The 23,005-nt window shown below is 41.1% G+C and overlaps 2 protein-coding genes across 8 annotated transcripts in view; one reads left to right on the top strand and one right to left on the bottom strand.

Moving 5' to 3' along the window:
• The window catches only part of LOC134738926 (putative vomeronasal receptor-like protein 4), a 39,165-nt gene extending 30,501 nt beyond the window's left edge, over positions 1 to 8,664 (bottom strand). Inside the window, exon 1 of the mRNA XM_063659508.1 lies at positions 8,193 to 8,664. Coding sequence (XP_063515578.1) covers positions 8,193 to 8,442 — 250 coding nt within the window. The 5' untranslated portion in view covers positions 8,443 to 8,664. The remainder of the gene's footprint in view (positions 1 to 8,192) is intronic.
• Positions 8,208 to 23,005, top strand: part of ZNF337 (zinc finger protein 337) — a 21,947-nt gene continuing 7,149 nt past the window's right edge. Inside the window, exons 1-5 of one of the 7 annotated variants that reach the window (XM_054467875.2) lie at positions 8,421 to 8,528; positions 13,256 to 13,419; positions 18,770 to 18,845; positions 19,114 to 19,240; positions 19,571 to 19,666. In XM_054467875.2, coding sequence (XP_054323850.1) covers positions 18,813 to 18,845; positions 19,114 to 19,240; positions 19,571 to 19,666 — 256 coding nt within the window. In that variant the 5' untranslated portion in view covers positions 8,421 to 8,528; positions 13,256 to 13,419; positions 18,770 to 18,812. Of the gene's footprint in view, positions 8,529 to 8,626; positions 8,829 to 8,903; positions 13,141 to 13,255; positions 13,420 to 16,121; positions 16,948 to 18,769; positions 18,846 to 19,113; positions 19,241 to 19,570; positions 19,667 to 23,005 lie in introns of those variants that run through there. The other 6 variants (XM_063659506.1, XM_054467871.2, XM_063659507.1 and 3 more) reach the window with 6 other exon arrangements.

Here is a 23,005-nt window from a genome sequence, read left to right as displayed (position 1 = left end):
AATAGCTGAATTGATCAAGTGGAAGAAAGGATATCAGAGATTAAAGATCAACTCAATGAAATAAAGCGAGAAGACAAGATTAGAGCAAAAAAAGAGTGAAAAATGAATAAGGCCTCAAAGAAATATGGGAGTATGTGAAAAGACCAAATAAATCTGCATTTGATTGGTGTGCCTGAAAGTGATGGGGAAAATGGAATCAAGTAGGAAAATACTCTTCAGGATATTATCCAGGAGAACTTCCCCAACCTAACAAGGCAGGCCAACACTCAAATTCAGGAAATATAGACAACACCACAAAGATACTCCTCGAGAAGAGCAATCCCAAGACACAAAATCGTCAGATTCACCAAGGTTGAAATGAAGGAAAAAATGTTAAGGGCAGCCAGAGAGAAAGGTTGGGTTACCCACAAAGGGAAGCCCATCAGACTAACAGCAGATCTTCCAGCAGAAACCCTACAAGCCAGAATAGAGTGCAGGCCAATATTTAAAATTCTTAAAGAAAAGAATTTTCTACCCAGAATTTCATATTGAGCCAAACTAAGCTTCATAAGCAAAGGAGAGTGAAGAAGAAATAAAATCCTTTACAGACAAGCAAATGCTGAGAGATTTTGTCACCACCAGGCCTGCCTTACAAGAGCTCCTGAAGAAGCACTAAACATGAAAAGGAACAACCAGTACCAGCCACTGCAAAAACATCCCACATTGTAAAGATTTTCGATGCTAGGAAGAAACTGCATCAATTAACTGGCAAAATAACAGCTAGCATCATAATGACAGGATCAAATTCACATGAAACAATATTAACTTTAAATATAAATGGACTAAATGCCCCAATTAAAAGACACAGACTGGCAGACTGAATAAAGAGTCAAGACCCATCAGTGTGCTGTATTCAGGAGACCCATCTCACATGCAAAGACACACATAGGCTCAAAATAAAGGGATGGAGGAATATTTACCAAGCAAATGGAAAGGAAAAAAAAAGCAGGGGTTGCCATTCTAGTCTCTGACAAAACAGAGTTTAAACCAACAAAGATCAAAAGAGACAAGGCCATTATGTAATGGTAAAGGGATCAATGCATCAAGAAGAGCTAACTATCCTAAATATATATGCACCCAATACAGGAGCATCCAGATTCATAAAGCAAGTTCTTTACTGGGAGAACTTAATAATACTGGGAGACTTTAACACACCACCATCAATATTAGACAGATCAACAAGACAGAAAATTAACAAGGATATCCAGGACTTGTACTCAGCCCTGGACCAAGTAGAACTAATAGACATCTACAGAACTCTCCACCCCAAATCAGCAGAATGTACATTCTTCTCAGCACCACATCGCACTTACTCTAAAATTGACCACATAATTGGAAGTAAAACACTACTCAGCAAATGCAAAAGAATGGAAATCACAACAAACTGTCTCTCAGATCACAGTGCAATCAAATTAGAACTCAGGAATAAGAAACTCACTCAAAACTGCACAACTACATGGAAACTGAACAACTGGCTCCTGAATGACTACTGGGTAAATAACAAAATTAAGGCAGAAATAAAGATGCTCTTTGAAACCAATAAGAACAAAGACACAATGTACCAGAAGCCCTGGGACACATTTAAAGTAATGTATACAGGGAAATTTATAGCACTGAATGCCCACAAGAGAAAGCAAGAAAGATCTAAAATTGACAACCTAGCATCACAACTAAAAGAACTAGAGCAGCAAGAGCAAACAAATTCAAAAGCTAGCAGAAGGCAAAAAATAACTAAGATAAGAGCAGAACGGAAGGAAATAGAGACACAAAAAAACCTTCAAAAAATCAATGAATCCAGGACCTGGCTTTTTGAAAAGTTCAAGAAGATAGACCACTAGCCAGACTAATAAAGAAGAAAAGAGAGAAGAATCAAATAGACGCAATAAAAAATGATAAAGGGGATATCACTACTGATCCCACAGAAATACAAACTATCATCAGAGAATACTATAAACACCTCTGTGCAAATAAACTAGAAAATCTAGAAAAAATGGATAAATTCCTGGACATATACACCCTCCCAAGACTAAACCAGGAAGAAGTCAAATCCCTGAATAAACCAATAACAACTTCTGAAATTGAGGCAGTAACTAATAGCTTACAAACCTAAAAAAAATCCAGGACCAGACGGATTCACAGCCAAATTCTATGAGAGGTACAAAGAGGACCTGGTACCATTCCTTCTGAAACTATTGCAAACAATAGAAAAAGACGGAATCCTCCCTAACTCATTTTATGAGGCCAGCATCATCCTCATACCAAAACCTGGCAGAGGCACAACAAAAAAAGAAAATTTCAGGCCAATATCCCTGATTAACATCAATGTGAAAATCCTCAATAAAATATGAGCAAACCAAATCCAGCAGGACATTAAAAAACTTATCCACCACGATCAAGTCAGCTTCATCCCTGGCATGCAAGGCTGGTTCAACATATGCAAATCAATAAACGTAATCCATCACATAAAGAGAACCAATGACAAAAACCACATGATGAACTCAATAGATGCAGAAAAGACTTTCAACAAAATTCAACAGCCCTTCATGCTAAAAACTCTCAGTAAACTAGGTATTGACTGAATGTATCTCAAAATAATAAGAACTATTTATCACAAACCCACAGCCAATATCATACTGAATGGGCAAAAGCTGGAAGCCTTCCCTTTGAAAACTGGCACAAGACAAGGATGCCCTCTCTTACCACTCCTATTAAACATAGTGTTTGAATTTCTGGCCAGGGCAGTCAGGCAGGAGAAAGAAATAAAGGGTATTCAATTAGGAAATTAGGAATTCAATTAGGAAAAAAGGAAGTCAAATTGTCTCTGTTTGCAGATGACATGATTGCATATTTAGAAAACCCCATCATCTCAGCCCCAAATCTCCTTAAGCTGATAAGCAACTTCAGCAAAGTCTCAGGATACAAAATCAATGTGCAAAAATCACAAGCATTCCTTTACACCAATAACAGACAGATAGCCAAATCATGAGGGAACTACCATTCACAGTTGCTACAAAGAGAATTAAATACCTAGGAATACAACTTACAAGGCATGTAAAGGACCTCTCAAAGGAGAACTACAAACCACTGCTCAAGGAAATAAGAGAGGATAAAAGCAAATGGAAAAACATTCCATGCTCATGGATAGGAAGGATCAGTATCGTGAAAATGGCCATACTGCCCAATGTAATTTATAGATTCAATGCTATCCCCATTAAGCTACCATTGATTTCTTCACAGAATTGGAAAAAACTACTTTAAATTTCATGTGGAACCAAAAAAGAGCCCGTATAGCCAAGACAATCCTAAGAAAAAAGGACAAAGGCATCAAGCTATCTGACTTCAAAGTATACTACAATGCTGCAGTAACAAAAACAGCATGGTACCAAAACAGAGAGATAGACCAATGGAACAGAACAGAGGCCTCAGAAATAACACCACACATCTACAACCATCTGATCTTTGATAATCCTGACAAAAACAAGCAATGCAGAAAGAATTCCATATTTAATAAATGATGTTGAGAAAACTGGCTATCCATACGCAGAAAGCTAAAACTAAATCCCTTCCTTATACCTTATACAAAAATTAACTCAGGTTGAATTAAAGACTTAAACATAAGACATAAAACCATAAAAACCCTAGAAGAAAACCTAGGTAATAGCATTCAGGACACAGGCATGGGCAAAGACTTCATGACTAAAACACCAAAAGCAATGGCAACAAAAGCCAAAATTGACAAATAGGATCTAATTAAACCAAAGAGCTTCTACCCAGCAAAATAAACTATCATTAGAGTGAACAGGCAACCTACAGAATGGGAGAAAATGTTTGCAATCTATCCATATGACAAAGGGATAATATCCAGAATCTACAAAGAAGGTAAACAAATTTACAAAAAACAAAAATAAAAAATTGGGTGAAGGATACGAACAGAAACTTCTCAATAGAAGACATTTATGCAGTCAACAGACACATGAAAAAATGCTCATCATCACTGGTTATTAGAGAAATGCAAATCAAAACCACAATGAGATACCATCTCATGCCATTTAGAATGGCAATCAATAAAAAGTCAGAAAACAACAGATGCTGGAGAGGACGTGGAGAAATAAGAACACTTTTACACTGATGGTGGGAGTGTAAATTAGTTCAACCATTGTGGAAGACAGTGTGGCGATTCCTCAAGGATCTAGAACTAGAAATACCATTTGACCCAGCAATCCCATTACTGGGTATATACCCAAAGGACTATAAATCATTCTACTATAAAGACACATGCACATGTATGTTTATTGCAGCAATGTCCACAATAGCAAAGACCTGGAACCAAACCAGATGCCTATCAATGTTAGACTGGATAAAGAAAATGTGGCATATATATATATCATGGAATACTATTAAGCAATAAAAAAGGATGAGCTCATGTCCTTTGCAGGGACATGGATGAAGCTGGAAACCATCATTCTCAGCAAACTAACACAAGGACAGAAAACCAAACACCACATGTTCTCACTCATAAGTGGGAGTTGAACAATGAGAACACATGGACACAGGGAGAGGAACATCACATACTGAGGCCTGTTGGAGGGTGGGGGCCTGGGGGAGGGATAGCATTAGGAGAAATACCTAATGTAGATGATGGGTTTATGGCTTCAGCAAACCAGGATGGCATGTGTATACTTATGTAACAAACCTGAACATTCTGCACATGTACCCCAGAACTTAAAGTATAATTTTAAAAAAGATAAAATTCACAAACTAAGCCAGACTAAGCCAGACTAAGAAAAAACAGAAGACCAAAACAAATAAAATCAGAAATGAAAAAAGGAGACATTACAATTGATACCATAGAAATTTAAAGGATCATTAGAAATGATTATGAGCTACTATATGCTATTAACTTGGAAAATCTAGGAGAAATTGATACATTCCTAGATACATAAAACCTAAGATTGAACCATGAAAATATCCAAAACATGAGTAGACTAATAACAAATGAGATAGAAGCAGTATTAAAAAGTCTCCCATCAAAGAAAAGCCCAGGACCTGACGGTTTCATTGCTGAATTCTACCAAACATTTTATAAAGAACTCGTATCAATCTATGAAAACTATTTAAAAAAAAAAAAGAAAGAAGGATCACTTCCAAACTCATCCTATAAGGTCAGTATTATCCTAACACCAAAACCATACAAAGATGTAACAAAAAAAGAAAACTATAAGGCAATATCTCCAATAAACAGAGACCCAAAAATCCTTAACAAAATGCTTGCAAACCAAATTCAACAACACATTAAAGAGATTACTCATCATGACCAAGTGAAATTCATCCCAGGAATGCAAGGATGGCTCAATATACGTAATTCAATAAATGTGACACATCACATCAAAAAAATAAAAGACAAAAACCATATGATCATCTCAATGGATACCAAAAAAGCATTTGTGAAATTCAACATCCCTTCATAATAAACACTCAAAAAAAAATCTCAGTGTAAAAGGAATATACCTCAATATGATAAAAACCATATGTGACAAACCCACAGCTAGTATCATACTGAAAAATTGAAAGCCTTTCCTCTAAGATCTGGAAGAAGACAAAGATTCCCACATTCCCCACTTTTATTCAACGTAGTACTAGGAAATCTTAGCTAGAGCAATTACTGAAGACAAATAAATAAAAAGTATTCAAATTGAAAAGGAAGAAGTGAAGTTATCCTTGTTTGCAGATGGTATGATCCTATATTTAGTTAAACCTAAAGACTTCAGCCAAAAAACATTAGAATTGATTAAGAAATTCAGTAAAGTTTCAGGATACAAAATCAACTTACAAAAATGGGTGGCATTTCTATATGCCAACAATAAACAATCTGAAAAAGATATCAAGAAAGTAACCTATTTATAACAGTTACAAATAAAAAATACCTAGGAATAAAATCAACCAAAGATGTGAAGGATCTCTACAACAAAAACTATAAAACACTGATGACAGAAATTGAAGAGGATACAAAAAATGGAAAGATAGTCCGTGTTTTTGGACTAGAAGAATTAATCTTATTAAAATGTCCATTCCACCCAGCCTACAGATTCAATGCAATCCCAATCAAAATACCAATGACATTCTTCACAGAAATAGATAAATTAATCCTAAAATTTATATGGGACCATGAAAGATCCAAAATAGCCAAAGCCATCCTGAACAAAAGTAATAAAGCTGGAGGAATCATATTACCTGACTTCAAATTATGCAAACTATAGTAATCCACACAGCAAAATGCTGGCAAAATAGGCACACAGACCAATGGAACAGAGTGGAGAGCCCAGAAATAAATCCACACATTTATAGTTCAACTCATATCCCACAAAGGTGCAAAGAACTTACATTGGGGAAAGACAGTCATTTCAATAAATGGCACTGCAAAAACTGGATATCCATTTGCAGAAGAATGAAACTAAATCCCTATCTAAAGCAAACCCCTCACCACATATGACAATCCACAGAATGGGAGAAAAAATTTGCAAACTATCCATCTGAAAAGAAAGTAATTGCCAGAATATATATAAGGAGTTAAACAACTCAATAGGAAAAAGACAATCTGATATTTTAAATGGGCAAAAGATCTGAATAGACATCTCTCAAAATAAGACATATGAACCGCCAACAAGTGTATGAAAAAAATGCTCAACGTCACTAATCATCAGAGAAATGTAAATCAAAACCACAATGAGATATCATGTCACCCCAGTCAAGATGGCTTTTATTCAAGAGACAGGCAATAGCGAATACTGGTGAGGATGTGGATACACCCTCATACACTGTTGTTAGGAATGTAAAGTAGTACAACCACTATGGAGAGCAGTATGGAGGTTCCTCAAAAGAATTAATAAATATACATATGATCCCGCAATCCCACTGCTGAGTATATATCCAAAAGAAAGGAAATCAGTATTTCAAGGATGTATCTGCACTCTCATGTTTACTACAGCACTATTCAAAACAGTAAAGATACAGAATCAAAGTGTCTATCAACAGATGAATGGATAAGGAAAGTGTGGTACATAAACACAATGGGATATTAGCCAGTCATTAAAAGACTGAAATTCTGTCATTTTCAATAGCATGTATGAAAATGGAGGACATTATGTTAAGTGAAATGAGGCACAGCATGACAAATATCACATGTGCTCACTCATTTGTGGGGCTAAAAACGTGAACTCATGGAGATGGAGAGTAGAAGGAGATGGTTAACAGAGGCTGGGAAGGATGGTGGGTAGAGGGGATAAAGAGGGACTTGTTAATGGGTACAAAAATACAGTTAGATAGAACGAATAAGATCTAGTAGTTGGTAGCACTATACAGTGACTATAGTTAAGAACAATTTTACTATATATTTAAAAATAAAAGAGAGAACTGGCAAGCTCCTATAACAAACAAATGCTAAATGCTTGAGGGGATAGATACCCCAATCACCCTCATTTGACCATTAAACACTGTATGGCTGTATCAAAACATAACATGTACCCTACAGATATGTACAACTAATATTTATCCAGAATAATTAAAAATTTAAAAACCAAAAGAGAAAAAGCAAACAGCAAGTATACCTAGTAAAGCCCTGAAATATAAAGTCTATGTGGTTTGGCAAGCCACAAAAGATATCAGCATATTATACACCCTACATAATGAAAGAATTCTGGTATTGATGCAAATTAGATAAATGGGGGAACAATTAGAAATTGACTGAAATGCAAATGTAAATTGAGTATACTGAATTATGTAGCTGAAATCTTAAATTATTTGGTAAAAGACTATATTTTTAATAAATTTAATGGGAAATTAATAAAATATTGGAAAATTTTAAAAATAAGTGTATATTCACAGTGTGTACCTGGAGAAAAATTAAACCATTGAGAGATCTAAATGCGAAAGATAAAACCACAAAATCCGTAGGAAAATCAGAGATCAAAAGTACTACATAGCAAAAAAAAGAAAAAAAAGAAATAACCATAATCAAAAGACAGTGGGAAAATTATTTACCTATATCATAGAAATGGAAAAATATTCTTAATGTATGTATAGGGCTACATAAATAAAAGAAATCGCCGGATCTGAAAGGATCCCTCCGCGGCCAAAAGACCATAGGCTCGCCCCACCTGTCAGAGAGGAGTCCTTCCGAGGAGTCCTTCCGAGGAGTCCGGGTCGCGCAGTCCCGGGTGGACGGCTATGCCCAATATTCTGGGGCGTGTACCTGGACGACTCCCGAGGACTCTGGGGAGTGTAGTCCACCGAGGGGATGCGACGCGGAGGGTCGCATAGCCCCGGGCCGCGCCGAGGATGCTGGGTAGTGTAGTCCCGGCCGCGCTGAGGATTCTGGGTAGTGTAGTCCCGGGTGGCGCCGAGCATTCCAGATCCTTGGGCGTCAGCGAGCCGTGAGGTGCGTGGTCCACCGTCGGTGACCTCACCGCCTCGGTTCGCCCTCAGCCGCCCTGGTGAGCCGCGCTCCTGCGGGTCCCTCGCTGCAGCGCGCCCTTCCCGCGGAGGAAGAAGGGCCGGGAAGGCCTGGGACGCGAGGGCGCTGCTGGGGCCGTAGCGCGCCCTCCCTCAGGCCCGGCGTCTCCGCGTTCTGGAGAGGGGCGGAGACCCAGGCCGCGCCTTGGAGTGGGCGGTGGGGCTGCGGCTTGCCGAGCGCCCGGAGTCTGGGCCGCCACTGAGTCTCCGTCCCCGGTTACATGTAGTGGCGGCTCGGGCGGTGAACAGCCCGGATTTCATAGGGGCGCCGAGCAACCCAGGTCCTAGTGTGCCAGGGTCGCCGCTCCTCGGGTGGGGACGGGCCAGCGGCCTAGCGAGCTGCCACGGGGGTCTTTTGGCCGGAGGTGGAGGGGGATTCGGCCACAGCCAGGGTCCACTGGTGGGGTGGGGGTTACAGCCCTGAGACTGATGGGCTAGGTCCGAGTCGGGTTCCCTCCGACTTGATACTCCAGACTTTGTTGTGGGAGGCGGGACAGGGGAGGACTTTGCCCGCGTGTTTTGGGGAAGGGCCTCTGCTTTGGGTTGGGGACACCCCGCCTTGGGACGATCTTCCGCGGATAGGAGTGTAGGCCGGGACCAAATGTCCTCGCACGGGCACGTCTAGACGTGTGGGGAAGGGGGGGGCTCTGCGTGGGGCAGCGTCCGCGGGAGGTGAGGTGGCTGTGGGGACCCAGTTGGCCTCTTCCCTGAGGCCTTGCTAATGACGGCAAAATCCGAGTTCTGCCGAAATATATTTAAAAAGGTTTATTCGTAGTCAGTGTGGGTGACTGTGGCCCAGGTTATTCAGTCTCAAGAGGTCCTGAGAAAGTGCCCGAGGCGGTCGGGCTTGCAGGTTAATTTTATACAATTCAGGGAGACAGGAATTTCAGGTAAAATCATAAATCAGGCTGAGCACTGTGGCTCATGCCTGTAATCCCAGCACTTTGGGAGGCCAGGAGTTCCAGAGCAGCCTGGGCAGCACAGCAAGATCCTGTCTCTACATGAAATTAGAAAAATAAAAAATTAGCAGGGCGTGGTGTCCCGTGCCTGTAGTCTCAGTTACTTGGGAGGCCCAGTCAGTTGAGTCCGGGAGGTGGAGGCTGTAATGAGTTATGTTGGCTGCACTGCACGCTAGCCTGGGCAACACAGTGAGATCCTGCCTGCAAAAAGAAAATCAAAAAACAACAAGAGAAAGATATACATGGGTTCCTCCCAAAAAGCCGGTATATCTCCAAACAGGTTTACACCTCATGGGGGCACTTAGGGATTCTTTAATGGACAGTTGGTTGAGAGACTTAAGCTATTGCCTAAAGACTGGAATCAGAAGCATGCCAGAGTTAAGGGGATTGCGTAGATCAAAGTTCTCATTATGTAGATGAAGGCTCTTAGTTGGCAGCTCTCAGAATAGATGGTAAATGTCTATTTTCAGTTTTTTGGGTTTTTGTTTGTTTTTAGAGAGAGTCTTGCTCTGTCCCCAGGCTGGAGTGCAGTGGCGTGATCTCAGCTCACTGCAACCTCCACCTCCCAGGTTTGAGCAATTCTCCTGCCTCAGCCTCCTGAGTAGCTGGGACTACAGGCGCCCGCCACAACGCCTGGCTAATTTTTGTATTTTTAGTAGAGATGGGGTTTCACCATGTTGCTCAGGCTGGTCTTGACCTCCTGACCTCAGGTGATCCACCTTGTCTTGGCCTCCCAAAGTGCTGAGATTACAGGCTTGAGCCACCATGCGTCAGGCTGGCTGTCTCTTCCAGACCTAGGAAAGGCTTAGAACGAAGGAGGTCTGGCTACATTGATAGAGATTCGCTGCAGATGCAAATTTTCCCACTAAAGACAGCTTTGCGGGGCTATCCATTTCAATCTGTTGCCCCTGTGGCAGCCACTTCAAAACATGTCAAAGAAGTATATTTTGGGGTAAAATAATTTCCTTCAGCATCTGCTGTCATGTGATGCTGTACCAGAGTCAGGTTGGAAAGTGAGCCTCATTATATGAGTAATAAAACTCATCTGATGAGATTTTATGGTTTCTCGGGCAGGATTCCCCAAGCTTCATAGATAGGCATTTGGGCAAGGGAAAAAAGGTGAATTTAGTCCTCACCAGGTTGGTAGGGCTTCCTCGGTTATTGGAGTGGGAGTAACAGCAACCACTGGGCCCAATGCCTCTGGGGCTGTGGACTGACCATCCAAATAACTGATTTTAATCATTTCATTATGGAAAAATTGTCAGCAGAACCCCAAAGTAGAGAGACCCATCAGTCAAGATATACCTCATGACCTTGCAAGCTAATCTAGCTTGACCCAGATCCCCTCCTAACCTGTGCAGATTCATTGAGAAATGTCATAGCCATGCCTACTGGTTAAGACATAGCCCTTTATAGTGAGAGTTGAAACCCAAGCTCTATCACTTTCTTGGCTGTGTTGCTTTGAGAAAGGTATTTAAATGTTTTGTGCCTGTTTCCTCATCTGAAATTGGTGGGTAATAGTCACTTCATAGGACAGTTGTAAGATTGAATGCAGAAAAATTTGTGCCATGCCTGGAACCGTCCCTGGCATATATTAAATTCTCAGTAAGTGTTAAATATTATAATGAATATCAACACTTCCTTATTCTGGAAGCACCGACAGGATAAGCTGTGTTTAGTGTTAGCATCATGTCAGGACAGGCTCTGTTGCGATGCCCACACTCAGGATCTGCTCCCAGGAACCTGCGTACAGTTGTTTTCTTCTCTGGAAGACTTTGGGTCCTTTTTTTAACAAGAAGAGCCTCTACCCTGGGACTGGGAATTTCCAAGGCCACCTTTGAGGATCACAGAGCTAATTTTAGAGCTATTTTAGTCCCCAGCTCCTCTTCCTCCACTCCCACGTTACCCATGAGAGGACTGTCTGCAGGGTAAGGGAGGACAGCCCAACCCCAGGTGGGGACTTCTTATGTATTGCCTTCCTGCAGTGCCTTCTCTGCCCTAAACCATGGTGGGTTTCCTTTGCTAATGTCTGACATCTTGTGCCCTATACTGTCCCATCTGAGGCTCAGAACCTCTCAGCTGGTTCTCCGCAAGGGGAGCGTTCCCCAGATCTGATGACCTTATTCAGGACACTTCCATCATTGTCCCTACATTTCTTCTCTCAGTGCTTTATTCAGGCTGCTGCATTCGTGGTGCAGACCAGGTCTTGTAAAAAATTATTCAGTCAGCATGTGCTGAGCCATTGTCCTGTCCCAGGGACAGGGCTTTATAGTCATTGCCATATTCATCTCTTCAACCAATGTGGAAGTTAGGAATTGGAACCCCCATTTCACAGACTAAGAAGTGGTGTGTTAATCAGTTGAAATAATTTTTACGGCTGGGCGTGGTGACTCACACCTGTAATCCTAGCACTTTGGGAGGCCAAGGTGGGCAGATTACCTGAGGTCAGGAGTTCGAGACCAGCCTGGCCAACATGGTGAAACCTCATCTCTACTAAAAATACAGAAATTAGCCAGGCATGGTGGCTCATGCCTGTAATCCCAGCTACTCTGGAGCCTGAAGCAAGAGAATCTCTTGAATCCAGGAGATGGAGGTTGCAGTGAGCACAGAACATGCCACTGCACTACAGCCTGGGGGACAGTGAGACTCTGTCTCAAAAAATAATAATTTTTACTTTATGTAACATATCTGGGATCAAGTGGACTGAGTTGGGAGCAAGCTGGGATTTTAGGAGTTTCTGTTAGGAATTAGCTTCATTGAGGTATAATTGAGACAATAAAATTCTCTCCCATTTTAAGTTCTAGTTGATGAGTTTTGAGAAATGTATATAGTGAAGTCTTGATCATCAAATCAACATATGAACATTTTTCATCTCCCAAAAATGTAGGAGCTGTTTTTTTATCTTAGGAGAATTTTAATGAAATGTACGTGGAGGAGCTAAATGTTTCAAGTTTGCCTCATATTCATATCTAATTTATTGGTAACTAATTTAAACCACTTTCTTATGGCTCTCAGTTTCTGTTCCTACAGGATATTAACTCCCACAGATGTCAATAGATGGCAGGAGTGAGACCAAACAGTTTGCAGTGTTCTCCACTCACACCCTGGAAATGAAAGTTTTCTCTATTTTTCCTCTCCAAATTATCTTGGAAGGGATATTCAATTTTTTTCAAATTTACAATGAAAAATATTGAAGTAGGAACTAAACTAGAGAGAATATATAACAGATCTCTCTGTTCCCTTCTTGCACCTTAACACTTTGCTCTTCTTATTTCATCCAACCCCCTCCCCATCCCATGCTTTCTGTTTTCAGGCTAGAGCATCTTGAAGCCAATCCAAGACACCATTTTATCTGTAAATTTACTGCAGCTACTTCTCTGAGGACTATTTTTGTTGTTATTGTCTTGCCTTTTAACATAACTAGAGTACCAGAATCATACTCAACAAAATTAGCAGTGTATTAATTTCACCCATTACCCAGTTTATGCAGAAATTTTCCAGGTCTCAAAAATTTCTCCTTACAATTCAGATTTCACACTCAGGTTCATTAAGATGGGAAGCATGAGAGAAGAAATATCTAGAAACCGTCTCAGTAGTGCCCCTTGTCTGTTTTACTTCTCTCTTTGTGATCTAGGTAAAGGAAGTTTCCCTACCTTGGCAAAGTTCCCATCTGCTTGCTTAGGTGCTGAGGCTTGTTCATTCTTTCCTTGACATAACTTTTTCCTCCCCTTCCTCCTTCTGCCTGCCAGGCTCATCTCCTAATTCTACTTCTGCCCATGAGGACAAATAATGATCACACCACTTACCTAATCGCCTGGCCCTAGTTCTGGTCCCAACTCTAATCAGAAATGTGGATTCTGGAATGGCAGTGAGGAGCGATGTGGACTGTATCTCCAGCAAAACACCATAACTGGTAATTTAGAAAACCAAAAACAACCATTTAAACTACACAGAATTTGTCTTAAGACCACTCAGGAATTTAGAGAAACATTTATTCAGAAAAATCAACTGAGCCTTTCTGAGAACAGTGAGAGTCTGTAACATTTGACACACAAACTGCTACCCTCCCCACCCCCATTTTGGTCCACTCTGAGAGAAACTCCACTGTGGGCTGTGAAAATGACAAGATGGAACCCTGTCCCTCTCCAGTTCTCAGTTTATGGTGACAGCTTTTCCCTGAGAGAGGCACAATGCCACTATTCTTAACTTCTCTCCCCCTGCCAGTCCTGTGTTCCTGAAGCTGATTTCATGTAAGTGTAGTTGAGAAGTGTGTTTGGGTGTGGACCTCCTTGAATTTATTCCTGGAGTTTGTTGAGTGTGCTGGCCTTGTAGATTCATGTCTGTCTTCAAATTTTGAAGTTTTGGCCATTATTTCTTCAGTAATCTATCAGCAGCTTCTAGACACCCATATATATCCAGTTAATGGCGCCTTATAACTCTTTTGGGGTTGTTTACTTTATGTCATTCTTTTCTCTTCCTGCTTCTCTGTCTCTGAAATTTCAAATTCTTCTCTATGTTTACTGATTATTTCTTCTGCCTGCTCATCTGCTGTTAAACCCCTCTACTGAATTTTTCAATTACTGTGCTTTCAGGTCCAGAATTTTTTTTGCTTCCTTTTTGTAATCTCTGTTGATATTTTGTTCATATATATTTTCCTGATTTCCTTTTCTCTACCCATGTTTACATGAGTTTTTGAGAATATTTTAGACAGTCTAAAATCTGTCTAGTTTGCCTGAAGCTTGTTTCTCCAGGGAAGGTTTCCGTCACTTTATTTTCTTCCACTTATTGGGCCATGTTTTCTGAGTTTTTGTTGTTGTTAGAAATTAGGCATTGTGGAAAAAACAACCTCCTTTTCCAGTTTTTGCAGACTGACTCCCAGGGAGGATTTTTGCTATTATCTTGGCATTCGTTCTAAGCTTTGGGATCAATCTGAGGAGAAGGTTTAAGATTTTCTCAGGCCTTTTTGGAGCATGGATCTTACCTTTGCTTGTGGCTTTTTCCATTTTCTCATAGGCAACTGCTTTTAAATATTTATTTGTCCCAAGAGTCTCTCCTCTGGGCCTTTGATGGTCTGTTGTATGTCTTCACCCATAATATCTTGCCCCAGGCATCTGCTCTTCAGTCTGTCTGCATCTTTGCCAAGCATGATCCAGTGCTTTTCCTCCCTAAGGTGTGAGATCCTCAAAACAGAGAGAGCAGTCCCTCAGGCAGCCTCCAACAGCTTAGAACCTTGTAAGAAAGGTCTACTGTGCTTTCTCAGGTTTGAGGGAATGAAGTGGAAACTGGGATGCTGCTTTAGAAGCTCTGTTGTATTCTGCACCTGTAATTTTTTGCCCCAGGGATCTATAGGCAAGTTCACCATGAGATTTTTCCATTAGGCAACACTTGGACAGGATAAACATTGGGAATAAGGTGTATTGGGCTGCAAATATGACTGTCTCCTGTTTTGTTTTTGTTGTTGTTGTTTTGTTTTCTTGAGACTGTGTCTTGCTCTGTTGCCCAGGCTAGAGTGGAGTGGCATGATCAAGGCTCATTGCAGCCTCAGCCTCTTGGGCTCAAGCCAGGAGTAGCTAGGACTACAGGCACGTGCCACCACATCCAGCTAATATTTATATTTTTTGTAGAGATGAGCCTTTGCCATGTTGCCCAAGCTGGTCCTGAACTCCTGGGATCAAGGGATCCACATGCATCAGCCTCCCAAAGTGCTGGGATTACAGGAATAAGCCACTGTGCCCAGCCAACTGCCTTCTGTTTTTAATGTGTCTTTTTCTTGATTGGGCAGTTTCCTGAATGCTGGGGACTTTTGAGTATTTTCAAATGAAGTTAGCTCCTATAAGATTATTTTAGCCAATTTTTTGGTAAGCATAGAATTAGCAATATGATTAATGCTTTTTCTGTAAACTAGTGTTATGAAAAATCTCAAACGGGTAGCAAAATTGGGAGATGGTAATATGAATCCCCATGTTGCCTTCATCCAGATTTGATCATTTTAAAACCATGGGTAGTTTTGTTAGATTTATCCCTTCCCCCTGTTTATGTGCCAAAGTATTTTAAACAAATCCAGATGTCTTGTTGTTTTACCCATATATACTTGATCTCTGAGAGGATTTTTAATCAATGTTGAGGTGTAACTTGCATACCGTAAGAAGCACTGCTTTTAACAGTATAATGAGCTTTGACTCTTTAAAGTATACACAGGTCACTTATCACCTCAGTCAAGATACAGAACATTTCAACAGAGTTCTCATGTGCCCTTACATGTAATCATTCCAGAGGAAAATAGTCAGGAATTCTCACCAAAATATGGACAAGTAGTGTTCAGCAATACATGAAAAGGATAATATATTCTAGCCAAAAAGAGTTTGTTCCCAAAAAACCGAGGATAGGGTGAACATAGAGTAAGCTACCTGTGGAGATATTTAACTTTTTTTTTTTTGATGCGGGATCTCGCTCTGTCGCCCAGGCTGGAGTGCAGTGGCACGATCTCCACTCACTGCAAGCTCCGCCTCCCTCGTTCACACCATTCTCCTGCCTCAGACTCCTGAGTAGCTGGGACTACAGGCGCCCGCCACCTCGCCCGACTAATTTTTTTTTTTTTTTTTTTTGAGACGGAATCTCGCTCTTGCTCAGGCTGGAGTGCAGTGGCACGATCTCGGCTCACTGCAAGCTCTGCCTCCCGGGTTCACGCCATTCTCCTGCCTCAGCCTCCCGAGTAGCTGGGATTACAGGCGCCGCCACCACTCCCGGCTATTTTTTGTATTTTTTTGTATTTTCAGTAGAGATGGGGTTTCAAGGTGTTAGCCAGGATGGCTCAATCTCCTGACCACGAGGAGGAGGCCCGCCTCGCCCTCCCAAAGTGAGCCACCGCTCCCGGGGGAGATACTTAACCTTACTTAACCTTCTATCTGTAGTTCTCCGCTTAGGAACAAAAGGAAAGGCAGCTTCTTGGATGAATCAGCTTTCAGCTTAATATTTTTCTTTTGGCAGAGTGGTTTGGGTTTTGACGTTTTTATTTTCCCTTCACTGCTTTCAGGGAGCAAAAGAGAAAAACCTACATGACTATCTTAATGCAGAAAAATACTTGATAACATTTCACACCTATTCAGGGTAAAAATTCTCAGCAAATGAGGAATAGAAAGAATTTCCCTTAATGAAACAAAAGTTATGTGTGACAGCCTGGCTGCAATCATCATATTTAATGGTGAAGTGTGTTCACACTAAGATCAGGAACAAGTATTAATGTTGATTCTTATCATTCTTATTTAGCATTATCCTAGAATATCTAGCTAACCTGTTATTAAAAAGGAATAAAAGGCATAAACGTTGAAACTGAAAAAGAAAAATTTTTTATTCACAGAAGATGTGAGTATGTACATGGAAGAATCTGTAGTTAAACAACTAGATACTAGTAACACACAGTTTAGGAACTTCAGAAAATAAGGTCAGTATTTTTAAAAAGCACTTGTATTTCTGTAACCTAGCAGCAAACAGTTAAAAAATGAAATACGTATTTATACTACCATCAAAAACAAAATATCTAAACTTCTAAGAGTAAATGTAGGGGAGTATCTTTGTGACTTTGGAATAGGTAAAGATAGCAGAGATGGGACATGAAAGGTGTAAACTATGTAAGTATATAGAAAGAAATAACAAAAATGTTTTAAATCACCTTTCAACTGCCGTCAGAAGAAGAAATTTCACTGTTTTTCTTCTCCAACTACATGTAAACCAAAAAGTATCAGAGTCAAGTACCAATTTAGATGTTTATTTTGCCACAGTTGAGGACATGCCACAGAGAGAGGTCAGTGGCTTTCCCCAAAGATGAGTTTGAGAGCTTCATTGTTTAAAAAGGGAAAGTAGGCTGGAGGGGAAAGAGGAAAGGTGTGGTAATCCACCTGTGACAAGAGAAAAGGAGCAGGTAGGAGAATAGTTATGCATCCATCTCACACTCAGTAAATCAGCACTTTACATAAGATAAGGTGTGCATAGAGTAGCTACTATGGAGATATTTAACGTTTTATCTGTAGCTATCTCTTTAGCAACAAAAGGAAAGGCAGCTTCTTGCATGACTCAGCTTTCAGCTTAATGTTTTCCTTTTGGCAGAGTGGACTGGGGTCCCTAGTTTTATTTTCCTTTCATAACACCATACTATTTGTTCACTTCTTCTGTCTCAAAGTTACTGGCTAGTGGATGTATGCTGTGTTCATCATAATCACCACATGATAGCATCTTTGTTCCTTCACATTTCCTTCTTTTCACCCCATATGTCTGTGTTTTTACTTTTACTTTTTTTAATCAAAACATTCACTTAAAAGTATAGTGAATACTCTAATGAAATCATTACACCCACCACTTTAATTTACAGTTCTTTTCCTGTATTTCTACTGGAATTTTTTTCAAAAAATTCAGAGAAAATAATATAATGAACCCAGTACATATTATTCAGTTCTAAAAATTATGAAGTGTGGCCAGTAATGCTCAATTGACTTTTGAGGGTGAGAAGGAGTGTTTAAGCACATCCAGACATCATTTTCACTCATGAATGTTCCAAAAGTTTGTATACAAGGAAGGGCTCATGTTTTTAAAACCCAAAATATTTTTATAACAACAAAACTAATGTTTGATGATCTAATATCCAATTAGTGTTCAGATTTCACTGGCTGTTAAAACTCCTCACATATTCTTTGTTGCAATCAGGATCCAAATTGCATTGGATCACTCATTGCCTTAGATTGACCATGTGTCTGAGGACTTTTATTCCTGACAGCTCACACTCCCCATGCTATTAATTTGTTAAAGGCTTTGGTGTTGTACAGTACTGAATAACTGCCAATGCCATCTGCTTGTGGCCTTTTCAAGTTTGTCTGCCCCTGTGGTTATCCTGACTTCAAATCCGGGGAGACAGAGGCTAGAAAAGGCAGACAGCTTTTGTGTGTTCTGTCCAGTGCAAAGAACACCTGGAACTCTGAGCCCTAACCTTAAACGCAAGACCTCATCTGCAGGTGTTCCTCATCCTTTTAGCCCCTCAGTGATGTAAGCAACAAACCTCACCCAGCTCCTGGGGCACAGGGTCTTCACTCCCAGATGAGCTTGTCCTGGATTTGCAGGGAGCCTGGCTCCCTAGACCTTTTGGCTAGACCCCCACAGGGGAATTGTGCAGGTGTGCCCTCCCCAGATCCCCAGTTGGTATTGGAATCAGGCCTGTGTCACACATGGGGAGGGCAGCTGCACCCAGCCACCCTCTGACCTCTCTCCTCCCACAGATCGGCCATCTGCAAGCTTCCCTTCTCCGTGGAGAGCAGGAAGATGGTCATGGGACCCCAGGGAGCCAGGAGACAGGTGAGACTTCCCAGAACTGTCCTTCTTGCTGTCACAGGATGGGCCCATTTCCTTCACTGGCCCTAGCAGTCACATTGTTAGCACAGGACCAAGGCCAGCACCACTCCTGGGGAGTGATCTGTCTTTCCTGGCGTCCTCCAGCAGGTGACTGGCCTGTGGGTGTCATTCATCAAGTAGTGATCTGTGTACAGGTGGCAGAACCTGGAATCCTCCAACTGCCTGAGTGCAACACTGTCCCTAGTGAGCATGCCTGGGTTTTGTGTTACAGGCTTTCTTGGCATTTGGGGATGTCACTGTGGATTTCACCCAGAAGGAATGGAGGCTGCTGAGCCCTACTCAGAGGGCCCTGTACAGGGAGGTGACACTGGAGAACTACAGCCACCTGGTCTCACTAGGTAAGCGTGGCTTCCCTCAAGCCTAACATTTGGCCTGCAGTGCCTCTGATGTTGCCATAGGGTTAGGTTCAGAGACAAGAATGTTGTTTTCTCTATTCCCCTGAGGAAGGTCTGGCTTTGGTAAAGTTTCATACTGACTGCCACTGGGCACCTGCAGGCCTCTTTCCCTACACTGGGGCTCCCCCTGGGGTACTCTGAGCATGGTAGACAGGGTCCTCCTGAGCCTTCCCCCTCTGATTCTCCCTCCCTTCCTGCCCTGGGTGGCTCCAGCAAATGGCCCGTGGAGCCTACAACCAGGCGTCACCTCATGGTTTTTTTCCCTGTGAGCAGGAATTCTCCATTCTAAACCAGAACTCATCAGGCGGCTAGAGCAAGGGGAAGCGCCCTGGGGAGAAGAGAGAAGACGCTGGCCGGGCCCCTGTACAGGTGAGGGGATAGACAGGGCAGACAGAGCACAAGGCACTCAGCCTTTCAGAAGGGAGGAGGCTTCTCTGAGGCCAGAGGACCTGGAAGCTGTTCTGGCCTCCTTGGCTGCTCTTCAGACCACCTGGCCCTGCCTTCCTTCCAGTCCTTGCTGAGTGAGAGGTTCTCCTGAGGTCCCTGGACTCCTCCCAGGAAGCCTCCTTTCCCCCTACTTGCTAGGCTTCTTTCTCCCACTCAGTCTCCTCATTTGTGACCTTCCTCGTGACTGCCTGACTGCAAGCCTAAGTCTATTGCCCCTTCCTGATACTGTCCAGGTATTCATATTTTAGCTTCTTTTTGTTTTGTTTTGTTTTGTTTTATTTTGTTTTTTAATTATTTATTTTTCTGTGTAAGTAAATATAAATTTTTTGACACAATTTGGATCTCATTCTTCTATATACTGATTTTCTTTCTTTTTTTTAATTTAAGTTCTGGGGTACATGTGCACAACGTGCAGGTTTGTTACATAGGTATACGTGTGCCATGTTGGTTTGCTACACCCATCAACTCGTCATTTACATTAGGTATTTCTCCTAGTGCTATCCCCTCCCCTGCCCCCTACCACACAACATGCCCCAGTGTGTGATGTTCTCCTCCCTGTGTCCATGTGTTCTCATGGTTCAGCTCCCACTTACGAGTGAGAACATATAGGGTTTGATTTTTCTCTTCTTGTGTTACTCTGCTGAGAATGATGGTTTCCAGTTTCATCCATGTTCCTGCAAAGGACATGAACTCATCTTTTTTTATGGCCACATAGTATTCCATGGTATATATGTGCCACATTTTCTTTATCCAGTCTATCATTGATGGGCATTTGGGTTGGTTCCAAGACTTTGCTATTGTGAAAAGTGCTGCAATAAACATACATGTGCATGTGTCTTTATAGTAGAATGATTTATAATCATTCCTATTTCTCCACATCCTCTCCAGCATCTGTTGTTTCCTGACTTTTTAATGATCGCCATTCTAACTGGCGTGAGATGGTATCTCATTGTGGTTTTGATTTGCATTTCTCTAATGACCAGTGATGATAAGCATTTTTTTCTAAGTTTGTTGGCTGCATAAATGTCTTCTTTTGAGAAGTGTCTGTTCATATCCTTCACCCACTTTTTGATGGGGTTTGTTTTTTTCTTGTAAATTTGCTTAAGTTCTATTTTAGCTTCTTAAAACCTCTGTCCGTTATTCTCCTTCTTCAGTTCCCATAGCTTTTTTTCCTTGTCGTTTAATGTTTTAAGCAGTACTACTGTTGCCAGAGGTCACTTCACCTTCCTCCTTCCCCCCATTTACCCCAGATGTACTGCCTGAGTGGGGCTGCGGTCTAGAATTGTGCAACCTCTTAAGTCCCTGTAGTCACTGCAGTGGTTCATCAGGACTCATGATGATGATGATGATGATGATGATGATGATGATGATGATGATGATTCTTACCTCTAGGGTGGACTTGTTCTTTCTTGGAGCAGTTTTTGTTCACAGTTAGGCCCTGTGTTCCTCTCTTCTCTTTTCATGCTGTTTTACTGGCTTCCCTCACTCCTCACAGTGGGACCACAGGAGACTGCTGAAAAGTGGTGTTAAGTTTTCTCCTTATAACAATGATAAATTTAGTTTTCTCTATCTTGTTACGTGTCAGTTTCAGGGGTCATCTGTTTCTATTGACCTTTATATCCTATTTGGAGAATGTGTGGACAGATTTAGCCTTACACAGCTGCAGTTCTCCTCAAGTACTTGGAAGTCTCTTTTATGTCTCGTTTAAGAAACCCTTCCTAGATCAAGTTTATAAAGACACAAAGATTTAAGGATATAAAGATTTTTTTTTTTTTTTGAGACGGAGTTTCACTCTTGTAGCCCAGGCTGGAGTGCAATGGCGCGATCTTGGCTCCTTGGAACCTCCGCCTCCCAGGTTCAAGCAATTCTCCTGTCTTAGCCTCTTGAGTAGCTGGGACTACATGTCCTCACCACCACGCCTGGCTAATTTTTTTGTATTTTTAGTAGAGACAGGTTTCACCATGTTGGCCAGGCTGGTTTTGAACTCCTGACCTCAGGTGATCCTCCCGCCTCAGCCTCCCAAAGTGCTGGGATTACAGACGTAAGCTACCATGCTTGGCCAATATATAAAGATTTTTGTTGTTGTTATGTAACTCTTCTGCGGCTTTATAGTTTTTTTTGGGAGGGCAATTTGAAATATCCAATACTTGAAAAGATGATTTTTACATCTTCTATATTCATAGTGGATTGTTCCATATCTACTAAGTTTTGTAGGACTTACTTTATATATTTTAGCCTACTATTAAATACATTCAGGGTTAGAATTATTATAATTTTATTGGCTCATAGGGAATCTTGTGTCCTCTGTACTTTCACCCTCATCTCCCATTCCTGGATTATTTTGAAGCAAATCCTGGTCATCATATTTCATCTGTAAAACCTAATAATAGTTACTGTATTATAATCTATTTCATTTAATATTAATATTAGTTCCTTAGATTTTTTTTTGGTGACTGTAACCCTCATTTAACTTTCCTTATTTCATGGCATATATATTTTGAGTTTACATCCTATAATACTTCCTTTTCTCCAGCATTTTTTTGTGAAGCAAATGTTGAACAATTATATTTTGGTGGATACTAAAAAGTTGAAAGGCTTATAGAATGAACACCTGTCGATCTGCCACGTACAGTCAGCATTTAGCTTTGTGCTCAATATTCTTTATCGCTTACTTACCCAGCTGTGCATTGCTCTCTCCATCCATAAGTCCATCTTCCTTTTGATGCTCTTTAATATTGTGGACATCATTATCCTTTACGCATAAACACTTCAGCATGCATATCAATAAGTAGTATTATAATGTTTCTTTGTGGTTCTTTTTAGGATTTATATAAGATGCATAAATCTTAAGTGTAACATTCAGTGAGCTTTGACATACACATAACTTTGTGTAATCTGGACCCCTATGACAACACAAAAGAATTACTCTCACCCCAGAAGTGCTTTTGTGCCTTTTTCCAGTCATTTCCTGCCCCCACGTCCACCAGAGAAAATCACTATTCGGATTTTGTTCAATATGCCTTAATTTTACCTATCTTAGAACTTCATGTAAGTGGAATTACACAGGTATATACTCTCTGTCAGAAAATTAGCAGGTTGATTTTTTTTTATGGTTATTGTTGTTGACTTTGTCCAATTGTCTGCAAAAAAAGCAGGTTCATACAGACTGTGGAGTTCTTTCCCATTCCTTGCTTCCCACCACCCCATAAAAAATGTGGGGGCATCCACTGAGAAATTTGGAGCTGGCCTGAGTTTTCACGT

Source organism: Pongo pygmaeus, chromosome 21 (genome assembly GCF_028885625.2).
Source record: "Pongo pygmaeus isolate AG05252 chromosome 21, NHGRI_mPonPyg2-v2.0_pri, whole genome shotgun sequence".
Lineage (NCBI taxonomy): Eukaryota > Metazoa > Chordata > Mammalia > Primates > Hominidae > Pongo > Pongo pygmaeus.
Note: the sequence above shows the minus strand (reverse complement) of the source record. Positions and strands in the feature narration are given on the sequence as shown.